We start from the raw sequence: 16,758 nt of genomic DNA, 5'->3' as shown, positions 1-16,758 counted from the left end.
GAGACCTCTTTTTAGTAAAATTCTACTGGCCTGACAAAAAAAGATTATGATTACTAGTGATGACTGGAATATTTGTATATTTTTTTCAATGCAATTGCATCACGTGTAGCACTTGTATAAAACTTTACCTGGTTAAATCACAAAATTCCACACATATTCTTTCACTAACTTCCCAGTCTGATGGAAACAAATGACCAAACTTTTCTTCAAAGTCAACTAATGTTCTCTTTATCCAGGCATATCTTCTGTCTATCTTATCTAACCAGGCCACCTAAAATAACAATAAAACTAGTTAACATCTTTAATCAATTTAGCTACTATTGTATAATATAAAATTTCTCAACGTTTCCGTTGAATACTTCCATGACTCTTTAAGGATATAAATGAAATACATATTATTATGCTTTGGATTGTTACTATAATAACTCATAAAAAGAAGAAAATCTGTTATATCAATGTTTTTCTATAAGAAACTTATTTTTAAGTACATTGTTTTATTTTGTATTTGATTATCTTTTGTGTTTTCAACCACAGGCGGATTTAGGGGGGGCCAGGGGGCCCGGGCCCCCCCCTTTTCGGGAAAAAATTTGGTTGCTTATATAGGGAATCACTGAAGCGTGATTGGAGCGGGCCCCCTCTTAGGTCAGTCAGTGGGCCCCCACTTATGAAAATTTCTGGATCCGCCACTGTCAACAGATCTTTCTATTTTCCGTTAAGTTCACTTATGACTTGTGTAAACTTAATTAGTGAAACGGTAACTATAATGCAGTTGAAGCATCATTCAACTTTGCTTCTAATGTTTTATTGGTTTCAGAAGCGAAAATTTTGAAAAAACATTTAATTTGTTTGATGCCAATTGATGGAAGAGCAGTCTAGTTCAAAATACTTACATCTTGATTTTCTCCAAATAATACCAGGTATTCTGACAGCTGAAGTTTCACAAACCAGTTCAGGAGATCTTTCTTTACTCTTGGGTCTAATACACTAACTACAAGGCAGGCTTCCTTTAACTGTCTCTGATTTCCTGGACCATACTGCAATAAATGTACTGGGTAAGAACAAAAAAAGAGATGAAGTCACTACATTTAGGTTTGATTACCTGTTATTTGTTTAATGTTCTCTAACTAAGGGTTTAGAAATTGTAATTTTAAAGTTTGAAATTACATATCATTAGGCAACGGCTCATAATCTGACAACTACATATAGGTCCAAAATGTGTATATTTTGCATTATTATCTTTTTCAAGATCTAAGTACTTTTTTCAGTGCACTTTTTCTTGTTGTTTGGTTAATTGGTTTAAAATCTTATCCATTCTAAAAACAGTGTATTTCTTAAAATATTTTCTAATAAAATACATCTTTAATTCTAAATAAAATATACCTTAGCTCCCGCTCCCTGAAATGCCTCTTCGAAATCAGCTTGTATTTGTGTGCCTAGTTCACCTTGTATCTGTTTTACTCTGTCAATAAAAATCAGGATTTAGTGTAATTATGGATAAAACTTATAGGGTATACACCCAACCCCAACAATATAAATATCTTTAAATTAAGACATGGATCTATACACTAAATCAAGCTCTACATAGTGTATCCATATAAACTAACTTATTTTTTCATACCTCTCTTGACTATATTACTTAAAACTACATGTACATTGATAAAAAGGCAAAAGCGAAGACTTAAGGTATTTCAGTTATTCTATTTAAAATTATCATTAAAAATCTTTATTTCTTACTTATGATGGACTTATATTAGTGAATTATCTATCAAATTAAATTCATTGGATTGTAACACATCTTTCATTTCTTAGGAAACAAATATGTGCATGAGATGCACAAATGGAGGAATCAATTGAGATCAGTCAGGCCAACACTATAAAAACTACCAAATTTTGCTGCATCCAGAGGAGAAGAGACTATTTTTCTTCTAACTGACTGTTACCTTGCGAGCTAGAATGTTAACCTGTTGGTCCAGTACATATATACATTCAAATTGTATATCTATAATTCTATATGTTCTCATCATTTACCACTAGTTTAAGAATGATGATGCAACTATAACTGCATCCAACTTTACATACATTTAAGAAATGACTGTAATATTTTTTTCTGTCTATGAAGAAATAACACTAAAAATTTGGTGCACACTGAATAAAGCGCGTAGCGGGTTATTTAACAGTGTGCACCACATTTTTAAAGTTATTTCGAATAGACAGAAAAAAATATTACAGTCATTTCTTATAATTTAATTCTAAATTCCATTTGAAACAATAGAAAAACAATGAAAAAATGTTGATGACGTCACGGTCACATGACTTAATTATGTCTATGGACTCATAACAAAATAACGTCAGCCAAAATTAAATTATTGTAATATATATCTTAAAGCTAAATATCTATAGCTTTAAATTACCTGTCCGACAGTTGTTTGATCTGAGGAATAGACATGTATCTGTCAAAATGTTCCTGGACGTTGAGAACACCTTGTAACAGATTAGCTACTTCTCCATATTGTCTTCTCTTGGTTAGTAATCTGTAATTAATGTACATATATCTTGAATATAACTGAAACACGTTTTAAGGCATAACTTCATAAGGTGGCAATCAAACACCACTTGATAAATAGAAAGACTTTTTTTAGAAAAAAATCATCCACCTTTACAAACTCTTAGTACATCAAACATTAAGAATGACTGTTGTGCTTTTTTGGCCTCAATATGAAAATGCCCCAAAATACTTCACACCAAAAATATGATAAAAGGAACTTGTCCTTTATAAATAATCAGTGATTCTTTAATGGGGATTTCCTGTTTGTTGCCTCCTGTGGATATATGAATTTGTGCAGTAATGTCTCAGATTTTAATAAGCCAACTTTGACAAAATTTATTTTCACAGTTGTAGTACTTTTTTGATGTTGTTGTTTGCACAAATCTGTTGGTTTACAACAAAGCAATGTTGAGGATATAGATAATAAAGAATTTAGAATGAAATAAATGTCTAATTATTAAAATAGTAAAACACTATTTCTATTACAAATTAAGAAGAGTGATACTTACGTCAGAGAATCAACCCCTCCTACTAACATATGTAAATGATTTAGTGTTGTTATTGATGATGTCAAATTTTTCTTTGCATGGTCAAGTTGTTTGATATCTCTTGTAATTTCTTTAACCTAAAACAAAAACACAAAATAATAAACTGGTATAAAAAAAGTTAAAATGTATCAACAAAATTAACATGATTAATAATGAATCCAACACAGTTCTTTTCCAAATTTACTAAACACATTTCCTGGAAAGGACACTAATTTGTCTTATATAAAGTTGAATCTTTAACATATGGAAGCATGAAGTAAAAATTTTGAACTTAATATATATAGGACGAGTTCTGTTCCACTTACTTGAGAGTATCATTTCATTATTTACATAAGCAACCCAAACTATAGGAATATTTGGAGTATTCTGGGAATTTGAAACACGTCAATAATTAATAAAGTAGCAGAAAATAAATTAAGTAAAAAATGCAGGTTTCATTTATGGTTTTATTTTCCTTTACTTTATTTATTGTTATAGATATAAGAAGATGTTATGTATAGTTAAGAATTAAAGTTTTGAAATATAAAATATAAAATATTTGTGAAAGTCTAGTTATAAGTTTGTGAGATCAAATCATTGTAATAAATCCTCCTCACCATTTCTTCTGATTTTTCAGCTTTATCTTTGATGTCTTTTATCTTGGCAAACAATTCCTGTATTGCTTTCTGTGCCTCTTCCAATGACTGCCTCCCACTTTCTCCAACATTGGTCTGACCTCTTACAACTAAACGGATATCATCATCAAGGCTCCTAAAACATGGTAAAAGAAATTATTTGTTTCGTGAATAACTGAAACACATTGAACAAGAATGTGTACAAAGTACACAAATGCCCCACTCGCACTGTCATTTTCCATGTTCAATGGACCGTGAAATTGGGTGAAAAATCTAATTTGGCATTATAATTTGAAAGATCATACCAAGGGGAACATGTGTACTAAGTTTCAAGTTGATTGGTATTCAACTTCATCAAAGACTACCTTGACCAAAAACTTTAACCAGAAACTCCCACTTTCATTTTCTATGTTCAGTGGACTATGAAATTGCGGTCAAAAGTCTAAATTGGCTTTAAAATTAGAAAGATAATATCATAAGCAACAAGTGTGCTAAGTTTCAAGTTGATTGGACTTCAGCTTCATCAAAAACTACCTTTTACCAAAAACTTCAACCTGAAGCGGGACAGACGGACGAACGGACGCACAGACCAGAAAACATAATGCCCCTATACTATCATAGATGGGGCATAAAAATGATTTTTTTAACATGGTACTGAGTCTACTGACAGTCAAAATAAATACATGAAGACAAGAAAAAGCCTTGTTTACAAATTTCATTGACCATATTATGTTATAAATTTTTACATATACAAACCTTAACTTTGAAAAAAATAACTACAAGCATAATATAACAAGAGCTCACCTGTAATTTTTTTTTGTAGTAATAAACCATTATGTAAGACGTTTCAGCCATTGGCCTTCTTCAGTTTCTTTATTTTCTTTTAAAGTAACTACATGGTAGCCTTTTTGTGATCAGTGCAATAAAATAATCTCTCAAAACCAATTTTTTTTATTTTTCAGCCACAACCATGAAAACTGACCAGTGAAAAAAACCTTCTAGATTAGATTTACAAATATATATGACAGAACTTTAAAAAAAGTTTACAGATTTAAACTAGAGCCTCTAAAGAGTCCGTGTCGCTCAACTTTTATTTGTTTATGTGCATATCATAAAAGAATAAAAATTTACAAAACTTATGAAAATTGTTTAAAAATTTACTAGAAAGGGCAATAACTATTCAAGATAATAACCAAAAACGGCAAAATTTCCTTAAAATTACCAATTCTGGGGCAGCAACCCAACAACAGGTTGTCCGATCCATCTGAAAATTTCAGGGCAGATAGATCTTGACCTGATAAACAATTTCAACCCATGTCAGATTTGCTCTTATTGCTTAACCCCTATGTTCTATTTATAGCCATGGCGGCCATCTTGGTTGGTTGGCTTGGTCACCGGACACATTTTTAAAACTCGATACCCCAATGATGATTGTGGCCAAGTTTGGTTAAATTTGTCTCAGTAGTTTCAGAGGAGAAGATTTTTGTAAAAGTTAACAACTACGACGATGGAGGACAGACGATGGACGCCAAGTGATGAGAAAAGCTCACTTGGCCCAATGTTTTCTGATTTTGTACAGTAATGAAAGTGTATTGTATTGTATAGAATAGAATATTTTTTAGAATAAAAAAAAAGAAATATTCTATTGTACATATTATACCTGATTTTATATCTGATCTTGCCAACAACATCATCAATATTAGCCAGGGACTGCTCAGTTGGAAACAGTGTGTTGATATAGTCTATTGGATTAAAATCTGCCCTGTCTAATGGATCATCACTTGGCAATACCTACAAAACAATATATGCTGACATATTTACAAAATGTAAATGACTAATTACCAGTATTGTTATTGTTCACATGATACATCAACCAAAAACTATTAACGAGTCAGTTTGAGTACAGAAAAGAATTAAATAACTTTTTTCATCATTCAAGCAATTACTAGAACCACGACTTTAGAAAAAAACTCTTTTCCGGAATTTTATAGTCATCTCCTGTCCTAATACTGATCCAGTTTTTACTTCATACGGAAACATAAGACAGTGTTTTTTGACATAAGAAAATTCTAAATACATGTACCTAAAAACATTTGACAGAACATGCTTTTTAAAATTTGAGTACACACGTGATTGAATACACCTTATCGCTATTTGTCCGCAATTACTGGATATCACACAGGCTCCCGTAAAATTTTGACGTCATAAAACAAAATATCTGACGCCACAATGGAAAAGTGATTGTTGTATGCGTCAAAAGTTCAAGCGGCCGGGTCAGCCGGGATTAGCAATAAGGTGTATAAAAACTCGACAGTGAAAGCCATAAGCTGTGAAAACACATCACACGAGGATATGACCCAACAATATTTGGACTAGGAATAACCCACTTTTCCTGACTTGTGCCCAACATGTTTATTGTTGATAATGGGAATAGGCCCTAGGGAAGATCATTTTTTTTTTTTTTGAATTCCAATCAACCCATGGGACTTTTTAAATTGTGACTAGTTTCAATATCAAATCAGTTTTTGTCTACTTAAAACTGAATAGTAATTCTACATTATATGATATATATCTGACAGTTGTTACTGTGTCTGTGAGGTCAAAAGATGGTTCAGCAAAATGAAACAGGATCGAATCATTTTACGTTGCTATCAGACCTGATCTATTGCTTCCTGGATTTCTGGTGAAAATGTTTGAGGAATGGATGCATTCAGTAAATCTTCATATATAAAGTCTTCATCATCAGCTACAGCAGCCATCCCAAGTGGTTGTGATTTGTCAACAAACTTAAGGGAAGCAACTCCGATTCTACTTCCGCTAAAATGTATGAATATAGACAATCTAATCTTGATAGAATTAAGCAAGGAATTTAATTATTTTTTATGTTTCTATGCATCATGCATTCATTTTGAGGACTTTCAATTAATTTTATTTTATTTTAAAAAATAAAACCGTACATTTCTAGTGTTCGAGTGCAGAATTATTTTTTTTGCGTACCAAATAAAGGAAAACCGGAAAGATGTTGTACGGTCACTAAAACACGTGTAGTGCAATAGAAAATTAAAATGGGGAAAAGGAAAGGAGGATTTAACTGGAAAGCAAGGCAACAAAATGACACAGTTGTAGATCGATCTGGTGAAAAGAAAGTAAGCTACTATAAAATTTAGTAGACTAAACGAGAGTGTAATACCAAGACAGGTTTTAAATAGTATGAGTCTATGAGTATGAGTATCATGGTATGACTATAATGACTGGTGACAGATACTGAGATTCTCAGATAGACCCTTTCCTGTAAATTATCGGTATTCAGATTTTCTGTCTACATTTATAGATGACAGGTTCTAAAATCAGATTTTAAATATATGGTAATTATGATGACAATCCATTCTAAATCACTCTCAGTTCTATTTGCATCTACAATATGTATCGCAACTGTAAATATATTCTGCCAATCAAGACACACCACTTGGAACCCGGAGTACGGTATATAAAAAAGTTAGTATATACATTGAATATCCTCCACCAGTATTTACATGAAATCCTAGTCTGAGATTGACGTCCAATGGCTGTTTTGCCAGACAAGCTGCCGTGTGATATCAGAGCTCATCCCATATCAAAAAGTGGATATTTGCCTGTCCAAAATGGATGCCCTGCTTAGTTGCTTCTAAGGATGACTGACAGCCTTGGAATTATATAAATGAAGAGATAAATAAAAAATGGACAGATTGAAGCCCGATTTATATAATTCCAGGGCCGTCAGTCGTAGAAGCAACGAAGCAGCGCATCCATTTTGGACGGGCAAATATCCACTTTTTCATATGGGACTAGCTCTGACGTCCCAAGACCCCAGCTTGTCTGCCAAAATAGGCGTTGGACGTCAGAGTAATCTCAATACCAATTCATTTTTAATAATTGTTTGAAATGAAAAAAAACGTTACCTGATGACAGCATTTCTTCATTTACATTGAATATGATGTGATAACTTAAATAACGACACAACTAAAATCCCTAACAACAGAACCAAAATTGGAAACATTCCTCGGGTACTTACGTTTCTTTTAAAAAAAAAAAAAATTCATGCAGACTTCATCCCCTATCACAGGTAATGCCTGCCTCATATTATTGTAAAATTGCAATTTAGATATTTGAAGAGGTGATCTGACTACACTATAGAAATTACATCCTGCACCAAATTGATCTGTCCCAAGTCAATCTCATGAGTCATGTGAATCTTTCCAAATATCATGAATATTTAAGGTTCATAACAAATAGTATCAGGTCCCGCCTCATGCATTTTTGCACCTTACACGTTTGCCCCTAGGCCCAATTTTTATTCAAATTCCAGCTAGTCATGTTAATTATTACATGTAGATATTTTTTATAATGTATCCATAAAAAAATATGTTTTGAACCAATGGAGAAAAATTATATTTATAGCAATACACTAACTTAAACATAATTGAAGCACAAAAAAAAAATCAACATGAAAATCTTACTTTATTTAACAAATATTTAAACACAATGAAAAAGAGATATTTACAGCAAAAAGTATGTACACTAATCGAAACATAATTTAAGATTTATTCAGCACAAAAAAAATCTTTTGAGACTCTTACTTTATTTTGAAACAATGGAAAAAAATATAGCAATACAAATTAAACCAACATAACCAAAACATGATTAAGGAATCTGATGTACAGTAGTTGTCGTTTGTTTATGTAATTTATACGTGTTTCTCGTGTCTTGTTTTTTTAATTCTATATAGATTAGACTGTTGGTTTTCCCGTTTGAATGGTTTTACACTAGTCATTTTTGGGCCCTTTATAGCTTGTTGTTCGGTGTGAGCCAAGGCTCCGTGTTGAAGGCCATACATTGACCTATAATGGTTTTTTAAAATTGTTATTTGGATGGAGAGTTGTCTCATTAGCACTCACACCACATCTTCCTATACAGGGCTCACGCTACCAGGCGACTTGGGCGAAGAAGTCGCCCTCCCGACCGTCACTTCGCTTTCCCCGACCCCCAAAAGCGAAAACAAGTCGCCCTGTTCTTGATGAAAGTCGCTTTCAGTCGCTTCCGTCATCGGACATTTTCAATTTTTACCAAGTTGATGAAACATTAATTTTTAACTGATAATTAAAGAAATTCAGACATAATTTATTCATTATCTTTAGAAAAGAGGTTGGAGCATTGTCTTCGCAGTGTGTATCAGGTTATTTGATAAAAATACAACTTTTTATCACTTCGTGCATTTTCGCAAGTTCCGGTGCTTGTTACTCGAAAACGTACATCAACCTAAATTTCGGCGGCCAAAATAAGTTTGTTACTTCATTTAAAGGTGATAAAAGTTGCCTCCAGTAAATGTTTAATCCATTTATTGCATTAAAACCGTCATGTTCCTTTCCAAATAACTTGTCAAACATAGTTTATTTTTGTAAATTTTCTTGCATTCTTCCGCCATTGACCGATTTCTAAACTACGGATCTGAACCGGACCAGCTATGACCGAAATCCGTACTTTTACAATAATTACTACGGACGCACGGATGGAACAGCTGACAGAAGAATATTGATCCCAAAGGGAAAAATTACGCATCCCACACTCATTAAGAGACTTTTGGTTACATCTAATTGATTGGTGTATATAATTCCCTATATTTTTTATGAATGTTTCAAACTATTGATTAAAGTTGCTTAACTCTGAGACTATTATACTAATATCAATATATTATGGCCCAGCTTAATAACTTTTATATTTTTTTTATGAGAAACACTGAATTTCATACACAAGATAATTTTTAATTAAATTGTAATTGATATAATTTCTTTACATTTTTTAAAATATTTTTTTTTTTTTAGTGCTAGATATTTAGTTGGTAGTTTCTCACAAGAACCTTAGTAAAACTTAAACAACTTTTAATTTCAAATGTTACTTTAATTGTAATTTTTTACTCATATGAATTGAACAACATAAAAAGAACATTATTTACATATGGCCCTTTATACTATTGTAAAATCCAAACATTGTAACGCACCCGCGCGAATGAGCACTTCTCTTTCAAATCTCACCACTTCTCCCTATCAGTTTCAAAAAGAGAAGTCACTTCTCCCTATAATTCTGAAGTAGTGTGAGCCCTGCCTATATCTATTAAGATTTATTCAATAAAAAAACATCAGAATCTAATTTTACTTCGGAACAATGACAAAAAAATATAGTGCTCAGTACATTAACGTAAACATGATCAAGATTTATTCAATACAAAAAAATGTTGTCAAAATCTAACTTTATTTTTGAGACAATGAAAACAAAAATTTATAGCAATACACTTACCAGAACATGATTACAAAATTATTAAACACAAGACCAATGAAAAGGATGCGAACATTGCAGTATTTTCACCTAAAAAAATACTCTTGTGTACAGACTCACCTGTATAGTAAGATAGTTTTGAAAGTTTTAAGGCCGGCCATCACTATATATATATATAAGTTAAATGTATTTTGCACAATCCACAGATCATGCGGTTTAAAGTTTCGATTGTTTGTGTATTGCTAGCTTAACATTCGGTGGCAAATATGTAGGACTCAAATCTATGGTGGGTTCCAAATCTATGTCATATTCCTAATCTATGGTAAATATGAGGTCATGCCATTCCAAATCTATGGCAAATTTCCTTAAATCCTAATCTATGACAAGTTTTGTAATTTCCTAATCTACAAATGATCTATGGCAGATTTTTGTTGTTTCCAAATCTATGGCAAATTTTTGTGCAAATGGGAAACAATACAGGACATTTTCGGCCAATGACTTGTCTTTTGCACTTGGAAATATACGGCAATGGGAGCATGTCGTTTTTTTTATAAACACATGTGAAATAAACATTCCATAGTGGACAACCAAATCATGATGGCAACCCAAATAATCATAAATGATGAAATTATATACCTTAAAACAGAATTAAAGATTGTAACTATTTGTCCCATAAACAAGATTTTGTTATCTATGCATGGTACCTGTTTAACCCATTCATGAAACCAACTAGTAATTCCTTTAACAAAGAAGAAGGCAGTTTTTTTTCTTCTTAAAAAGAGAAATAAAAAAGAACGGTTGGAATTTTCAAATAATATTTATTTCATCGTTAATACATATCTTTTTTCTTTTATTATTTTGATGATGATTTAAAATGATGTGCTCTGTTTCTTTAATCTGTGCATGGTACCTGTTTAACCCATAATGATTTATTAAACCAACATAATAAGTCTTTTCATAAACAAGAAGGCTGTTTTTTATAAAAAAAATATATAAAAGTAACAAATAAGAATAAACAGTTTGAATTCTCAAATAATATTTATTTCAGCGATATCGTTAATAAATCTTTTTCATTTGATGACTATTTAAATGAAGTTTGTATCCGGTAATTTTATCTTCCACTTCATAAACTTTGCCAGCCGTAGACAGTAAACTACTACTAAAAGTCCTTTCAGTCTAAAATATGCGGTACTGAAAATAGCGTTGCTCTTATTCATCGCAGGCTTCGGCCGGTACAGCACATTTTGTCCCTCTTCCGAATAATACCTTCATCTTGAATGATGTTAAAATCTATGGGTTCTGCAATAGTTTGCGGCGGCGAAGATGTAATATGGCGTTATTTAAATGAATTGTGACGTTATATGTTACTCTTTCCCCCAGATCTGCCATAGATGTGGAGAAAACAAAAATCTGCCAAAGATTTGAGTTGTTTGGCAATTGTAACGTCACATTTACCATAGATTAGGAATCTGCCATAGATTTGGAACCCGCCATACATTTCAGTCCTACAAATATATTATGCATATCCCATCAATGAGTTGTCACAAATGTTCATCAGTCAGTTTGTAACATTTATCCTGAATCATGAGGTACTGTCTCCTCAAACCACTGCTTTAAAAAGTGGGGGTACACTGTTTTACCTTTGTCCGTCAAGCCATCTATTCATCTGTCAGTCTGTCCTTCCCATGAAAACTTATTCTTAGGAACTGCAATACAAGGATTTCTGAAATTTGGTTTCAGGGTTAATATATAAGTCAGCTATAACATGTGTTGCGATTTCAGATTCATCACTCAACAAATTCCTGTTTACGTAAATATTTTGGAAGTGGTATCATCAGTGAGCAGTAGCTTACAGTTTCACTTGTTTTATACATGTTATATCTGCTTTAAAATTTTGTTATTTTTGCTTTTTTATAGATAAAACTTGATCCAGAAATAGAAGCATCAATAAAGGATGATGAAAGCAATATATTGGTTCTTCCTTCAGAGAAACGTAAATCAAAAACTCTCATCCAGACAACAAAGAAAGTTAAACAGCTGTCGAAAAAAGAAAGAAAAAGGTTGCAACAAGTGCTGGAGAGAAAGAAGAAGAAAACTCATGTAAGTCAAATACAAGTATTAAATTAAAAACATGAATTAAAAGAAATTTTTTGTACATATATCAATAATCAGCAACCCAATGAGAAGAAACTAAAAGGTATCTAGATGCAAGTGTCTGCAGGTCAAAGTCTAAATCTTTACAAATCTGAAAAAGTTGTGAATACTTATAAAAGGAAAGTCATAGTTTAATTTTTTTTCAAACTTTGTTTTCCATAAATGAATGTCTTGAAGTTAAAGGGGCACTAGCTACGAGATATATAAAAAATCTAAAGTATGATTTTTTTTGTTCAATCATTGATGAAAGTGAAATAGTGAAATAATAATTCACTTTTAGCAGCTAAAATGGTTCAATTTTGTCAAATTAAGCTAATAAAAATTGATAATGAATTATTCACTTGCAAGTGAATAACTCGACCTCATTAAACCTGTATTCATGTAAACTCCAATTTAACCACGTAGAAAGATGTAGACTCTATGATAACGCATGCTTTGTCCGTGTACGGTTATTTAAAGGAAAAGAATGTCAAAATTGAAAGTGAAACAAAGGTACATAATTTGATTGACTTATTCGATCCACAAAAAATCATTCTTATTTAGGAAAAAAACGATGATAAACATAAATTTTTAATCTATAATACAAAATTTAGTAGACCTATAAAAATCCAAGTGCACAAGTTGCTTAATCTGTTTATATCTATGTTTATGTTTACATCGCTTATATGGTCATAGAAGGTCTACTCGAAATTTAATTAGATGGCGTCATTGCTAAAATTCACACGAAACAAAGCTAAATCTTATTGAGACTGGATAGCCTGTAAATTGTTTATTTCATACTTTTGATAGTTTGGAAAATTGTTTTACATTGTTATAAATTCCAACATACAATTTTTTTAGCAATGTTTAGTTGATAAAATCCTAAAATTCATTTCTTCACTGTAGAGAGCTGAATTGTTAGATTCTCTATCTAAAGTTCAAGCCAGTACTGAAGAACTTAAACAGTTTTCTAGTGTAGCGGAGATGCAGACAGGAAAATTTAAAAGGTTAGTTAACTGGTTCTAATGTTAGAAATTCACTTTTCCTGTGTACATAAAAAGAAAATTAATGAAACTGAAGTTTTTATCTTTTACATATATGTTAAGTAAGATGTAAACAAAAAAGTTGCTCATCTGTAACTACCATAAATGAAAATTTTATTATGTGTTCATGTAAGAAATTGTTGGTTTTAATTTCAAATGCAGGAAGCTGAACGAAAAGATAATGGACGCTGGTGAAATAAATAGTGTTGCTAAAGGCAAAAAGAAGTCCACACAAATGATCGTTGACGAGTCAGATGATGGTAATGAGTCTGATAGTTCTGTTCATACATCTGATATGTCCACTGATGAAGAAAGTGATTCTGATGATCAAAGTCAAGTTCAAGGTCAAACAGAGGATAGTGGATGTGATATTGATGAAAAGAAAAATGTTCCCATGGAAACAGAGACTAATGCAAAAATACAAAATGAAAAGAAATCTGAAACTTCAGAATTAAAAGAAAAGTCAGTATTGAAAGATAAAAGTACCACAGATAGTGACAATAGTAAAGAGAAAATGGATAAGAAGCCAGCTGTTAATATACCTGTACAAAGATTACCTGAAATGCAGGTATTTAGATGATAAGTTATACTTTCCATAGAAGGTGGATATTTTTATTTATAATCATTGCGTGGATTGGTTGATTTCAGTTCTTCATTGGTCAAAATTCAAAAATGAGGTCAATTTTTTATGCTTTCCTCTGAATTTGCCTACTGTGACATCAAGTTAAAAGGCAACCATGCTGAATGACTTCCTACAGTTAAAAGATTATCTTTTGTAGATCCTTGAAAAAGGATGATGAGGTTTGTTTACATATCCTCTAAAAATCTTCTTAGAAACAGATTCTACCACTGTATCTTGTTGGATGGTATGATTGTCTTGTGCGATCCCTACACTGACTGTTTCATTTAAAATTTAAAGTGCAAATTAAGCCTCAGGTTTAAATTTTACATATTCAACCTGTAATAATTGAGAAAAATAAATATGAAGTTTAAAATTTTACAGGATTCAAGATTGAAGTTACCAATCTTGTCAGAGGAACAGTCTGTCATGGAAACCATCAATGATAACATGGTTACTATAATATGTGGTGAGACGGGATCAGGAAAGACAACTCAGGTTCCACAATTCCTTTACGAAGCTGGATATGCACAGTAAGCAGCAGTTATACCAGCACTTAAGGAATGGGGGTTATATTGCAATCTCCTTGGTCAATCTATTTAAATATTTTAGGCACTGACATGTAATAGTATTTTGTAACATTTACAGCATTGATTATCTTAAAGGGAAATTCCGCGATTTTTTACTTATCATCTAATTATGTTCATTTTAACATAAAAAACACATTTGCAAAGTTTTAAATTTATATTCCTTCTAATAACGGAGAAAATCAAGTATTTGTAACTTTTTTGGTTGAATTCTCGAGTGGGTCGTGACGTATTAGCCCGATTTATTGAATTCTGGGAAAAAATAAAATCTGTTTAACTCTTATAGCTTATCGACAATATACGTAATTAAAAGCGCACAGCTGACGAATGGTCGAAGTTATAAACCACAATATAAGAATGAACGAAAGTGAATATGCATATATATACCGTTTTGTATTGATTGAATTAAACTCCTATAAAATTATCTCTAGTAAATGTTTTTGAATAAATTTAATTAATTATTGTTGAGATTTTTTTCATAAAATATTTATTGAACATTTTTACTGATATTGAACTGAAAATATTATAGTTCTATTTACCGTTATTGTTTTGATAATCATTTCAATGCAACTAATGTGTGAGCAGAGTGTGTATATTATTTTGTAAAGGTCACTGTATATTTCTCGGCTTGAGGTCAATTTGTTTACCTTGTAGCTCTTTAGCCGCAGGTGTGAGTTCAAGCGTACACAGGTATAAATGTTGTTATTTGGAAAGGATAAATAGAAAGGATTAGAGTATATGCTGTCATGATGTTAATACACTAAGATTAAATACACGATGAGAATAAAGATACAATAATTAAATTGTGTAAATTAATTGAAAATAAAATTCAGATTCGTAATTCCGAAAGTGTATAAAAATAAAAGGAAACAATTTTTGATTACTTTCTTAGCGGCAATTGGCGTAAAGATTCAAATATGAAGCAAAAAAATAGTAGTTTTAATCTTTAATAAAAACTAAATGCAATATTACCCAATTTGATATACCATTGTACATCTGTTTGATATCATTGACTTTACCGGAATTTCTTAACTTGTATTCAAATCTGGCTGTGTTTAAATGCTAATAAAACTATTGCAATTTTAAAGTTTTTAATTGACAAAAAAATACAACATACAACATGCATAATTTTTTTTTAGTTTCCTTTTAACATTTTATTCTTACATAATTAAATTCATTTGACAATCATTTACACGAACTTTTTGTGAAAAGAATACTAATTATCTAAGCTAAGGCATTATATCTTTTGAGGATTTTTGAGGATTTTTTTTAAAATTCTATGATAATAGTTGTGCAATGTTGAACATGATAGCCGTCATTAATCCAAATAAGTAATACAGTAGTTGTAATAAAAGTTATACTTTAGTCATGCATTACAGATATTGACGAATTTATAATAGTTCGTTCATACATCGTTGTTCATGAAACAATCATTATTAGTATACATGTAAGTTTCCTGACGTATAAGAGCCATTGAGGATGAGCTCCAGAGAAATCAGACTAGTTGCGTTTCGTTCGTTTGTTTGTTGGGAAAGGAGAGGAAATGCAACCGCTTGTACAGATAAACGACAGAATTACCATACAAGCATTTATAGTCAACACAATCAGAATGAGTTCCCATCGTTAGACGGGGAATATGAAGGCTTCCAAGAATGAACAAGTGACATGTCTAACTCTGAACAGTTAGAGAACAGACTATCGACATCGAACGCTTGTTCTTGATATTTGAAACTGTATGCATATATATACGTATACGTTTATGATATAGTGATGAGTTCTGACAAAAACTAAATTCCTTCATGGTTATATCTTGCCACACGTTTATATTGGTTTGTAAGGTGATTACTCAAAATCGTTATTTGAAAATCCTGTTTGTGAGATGTAGATTCATTTCAATAAAGAAATTTCGTCTATATATTTCACAAGTGTATAACACGGAGAAGCTCTGAAGGTTCATTACTCCCATTTTGTTTGGGTGTGAACCATCGATGTTTACAGCAATATCAAGGAATAAGGTGATGATGGTAGAAAGAACTATGGGCGTCATGTGGCAAATATTGCATGCATATCGGACAATGAGTTGTCAATCTGTATGAAAAGTTTTCCAATACAACCATATTATTGAGGAGGAATGTTTACATGCTATACTCTCGTACTAGTATTACAGGGTTCTTGTGGCGTTCACCTTAGACACACATCGTTTTAACGATGTTTAACAAAAGACAGAACCAATTTAATGTCATATTTCCCTATTTTTTAAATATAACTAAAATTCTTTTATCTGACAAGAATATCCCTATTTAGCGAACAAGTAATTTATTCTTTTTTCGGTTATTGAATACCAAGAAAGAAAATAAATC

The 16,758-nt window shown here is 31.6% G+C and overlaps 2 protein-coding genes across 6 annotated transcripts in view; one reads left to right on the top strand and one right to left on the bottom strand.

Moving 5' to 3' along the window:
* The window catches only part of LOC139528005 (vacuolar protein sorting-associated protein 53 homolog), a 28,616-nt gene extending 22,097 nt beyond the window's left edge, over positions 1-6,519 (bottom strand). For all 5 annotated transcript variants that reach the window (XR_011665503.1, XR_011665502.1, XR_011665504.1 and 2 more), the window contains exons 1-8: positions 6,365-6,519; positions 5,368-5,498; positions 3,690-3,843; positions 3,055-3,170; positions 2,412-2,531; positions 1,381-1,459; positions 891-1,034; positions 129-271 (exon numbers count right to left, since the gene is read on the bottom strand). Coding sequence is in view for 2 of the 5 variants with exons in the window: in XM_071323769.1 (XP_071179870.1) it covers positions 129-271; positions 891-1,034; positions 1,381-1,459; positions 2,412-2,531; positions 3,055-3,170; positions 3,690-3,843; positions 5,368-5,498; positions 6,365-6,466 (989 nt within the window). In the remaining 3 variants the exon portion in view is untranslated. The remainder of the gene's footprint in view (positions 1-128; positions 272-890; positions 1,035-1,380; positions 1,460-2,411; positions 2,532-3,054; positions 3,171-3,689; positions 3,844-5,367; positions 5,499-6,364) is intronic.
* Positions 6,518-16,758, top strand: part of LOC139528004 (probable ATP-dependent RNA helicase DHX37) — a 43,544-nt gene continuing 33,303 nt past the window's right edge. Inside the window, exons 1-5 of the mRNA XM_071323768.1 lie at positions 6,518-6,853; positions 11,934-12,116; positions 13,056-13,156; positions 13,355-13,760; positions 14,196-14,344. Coding sequence (XP_071179869.1) covers positions 6,773-6,853; positions 11,934-12,116; positions 13,056-13,156; positions 13,355-13,760; positions 14,196-14,344 — 920 coding nt within the window. The 5' untranslated portion in view covers positions 6,518-6,772. The remainder of the gene's footprint in view (positions 6,854-11,933; positions 12,117-13,055; positions 13,157-13,354; positions 13,761-14,195; positions 14,345-16,758) is intronic.

Source organism: Mytilus edulis, chromosome 6 (assembly GCF_963676685.1).
Source record: "Mytilus edulis chromosome 6, xbMytEdul2.2, whole genome shotgun sequence".
Lineage (NCBI taxonomy): Eukaryota > Metazoa > Mollusca > Bivalvia > Mytilida > Mytilidae > Mytilus > Mytilus edulis.
Note: the sequence above shows the minus strand (reverse complement) of the source record. Positions and strands in the feature narration are given on the sequence as shown.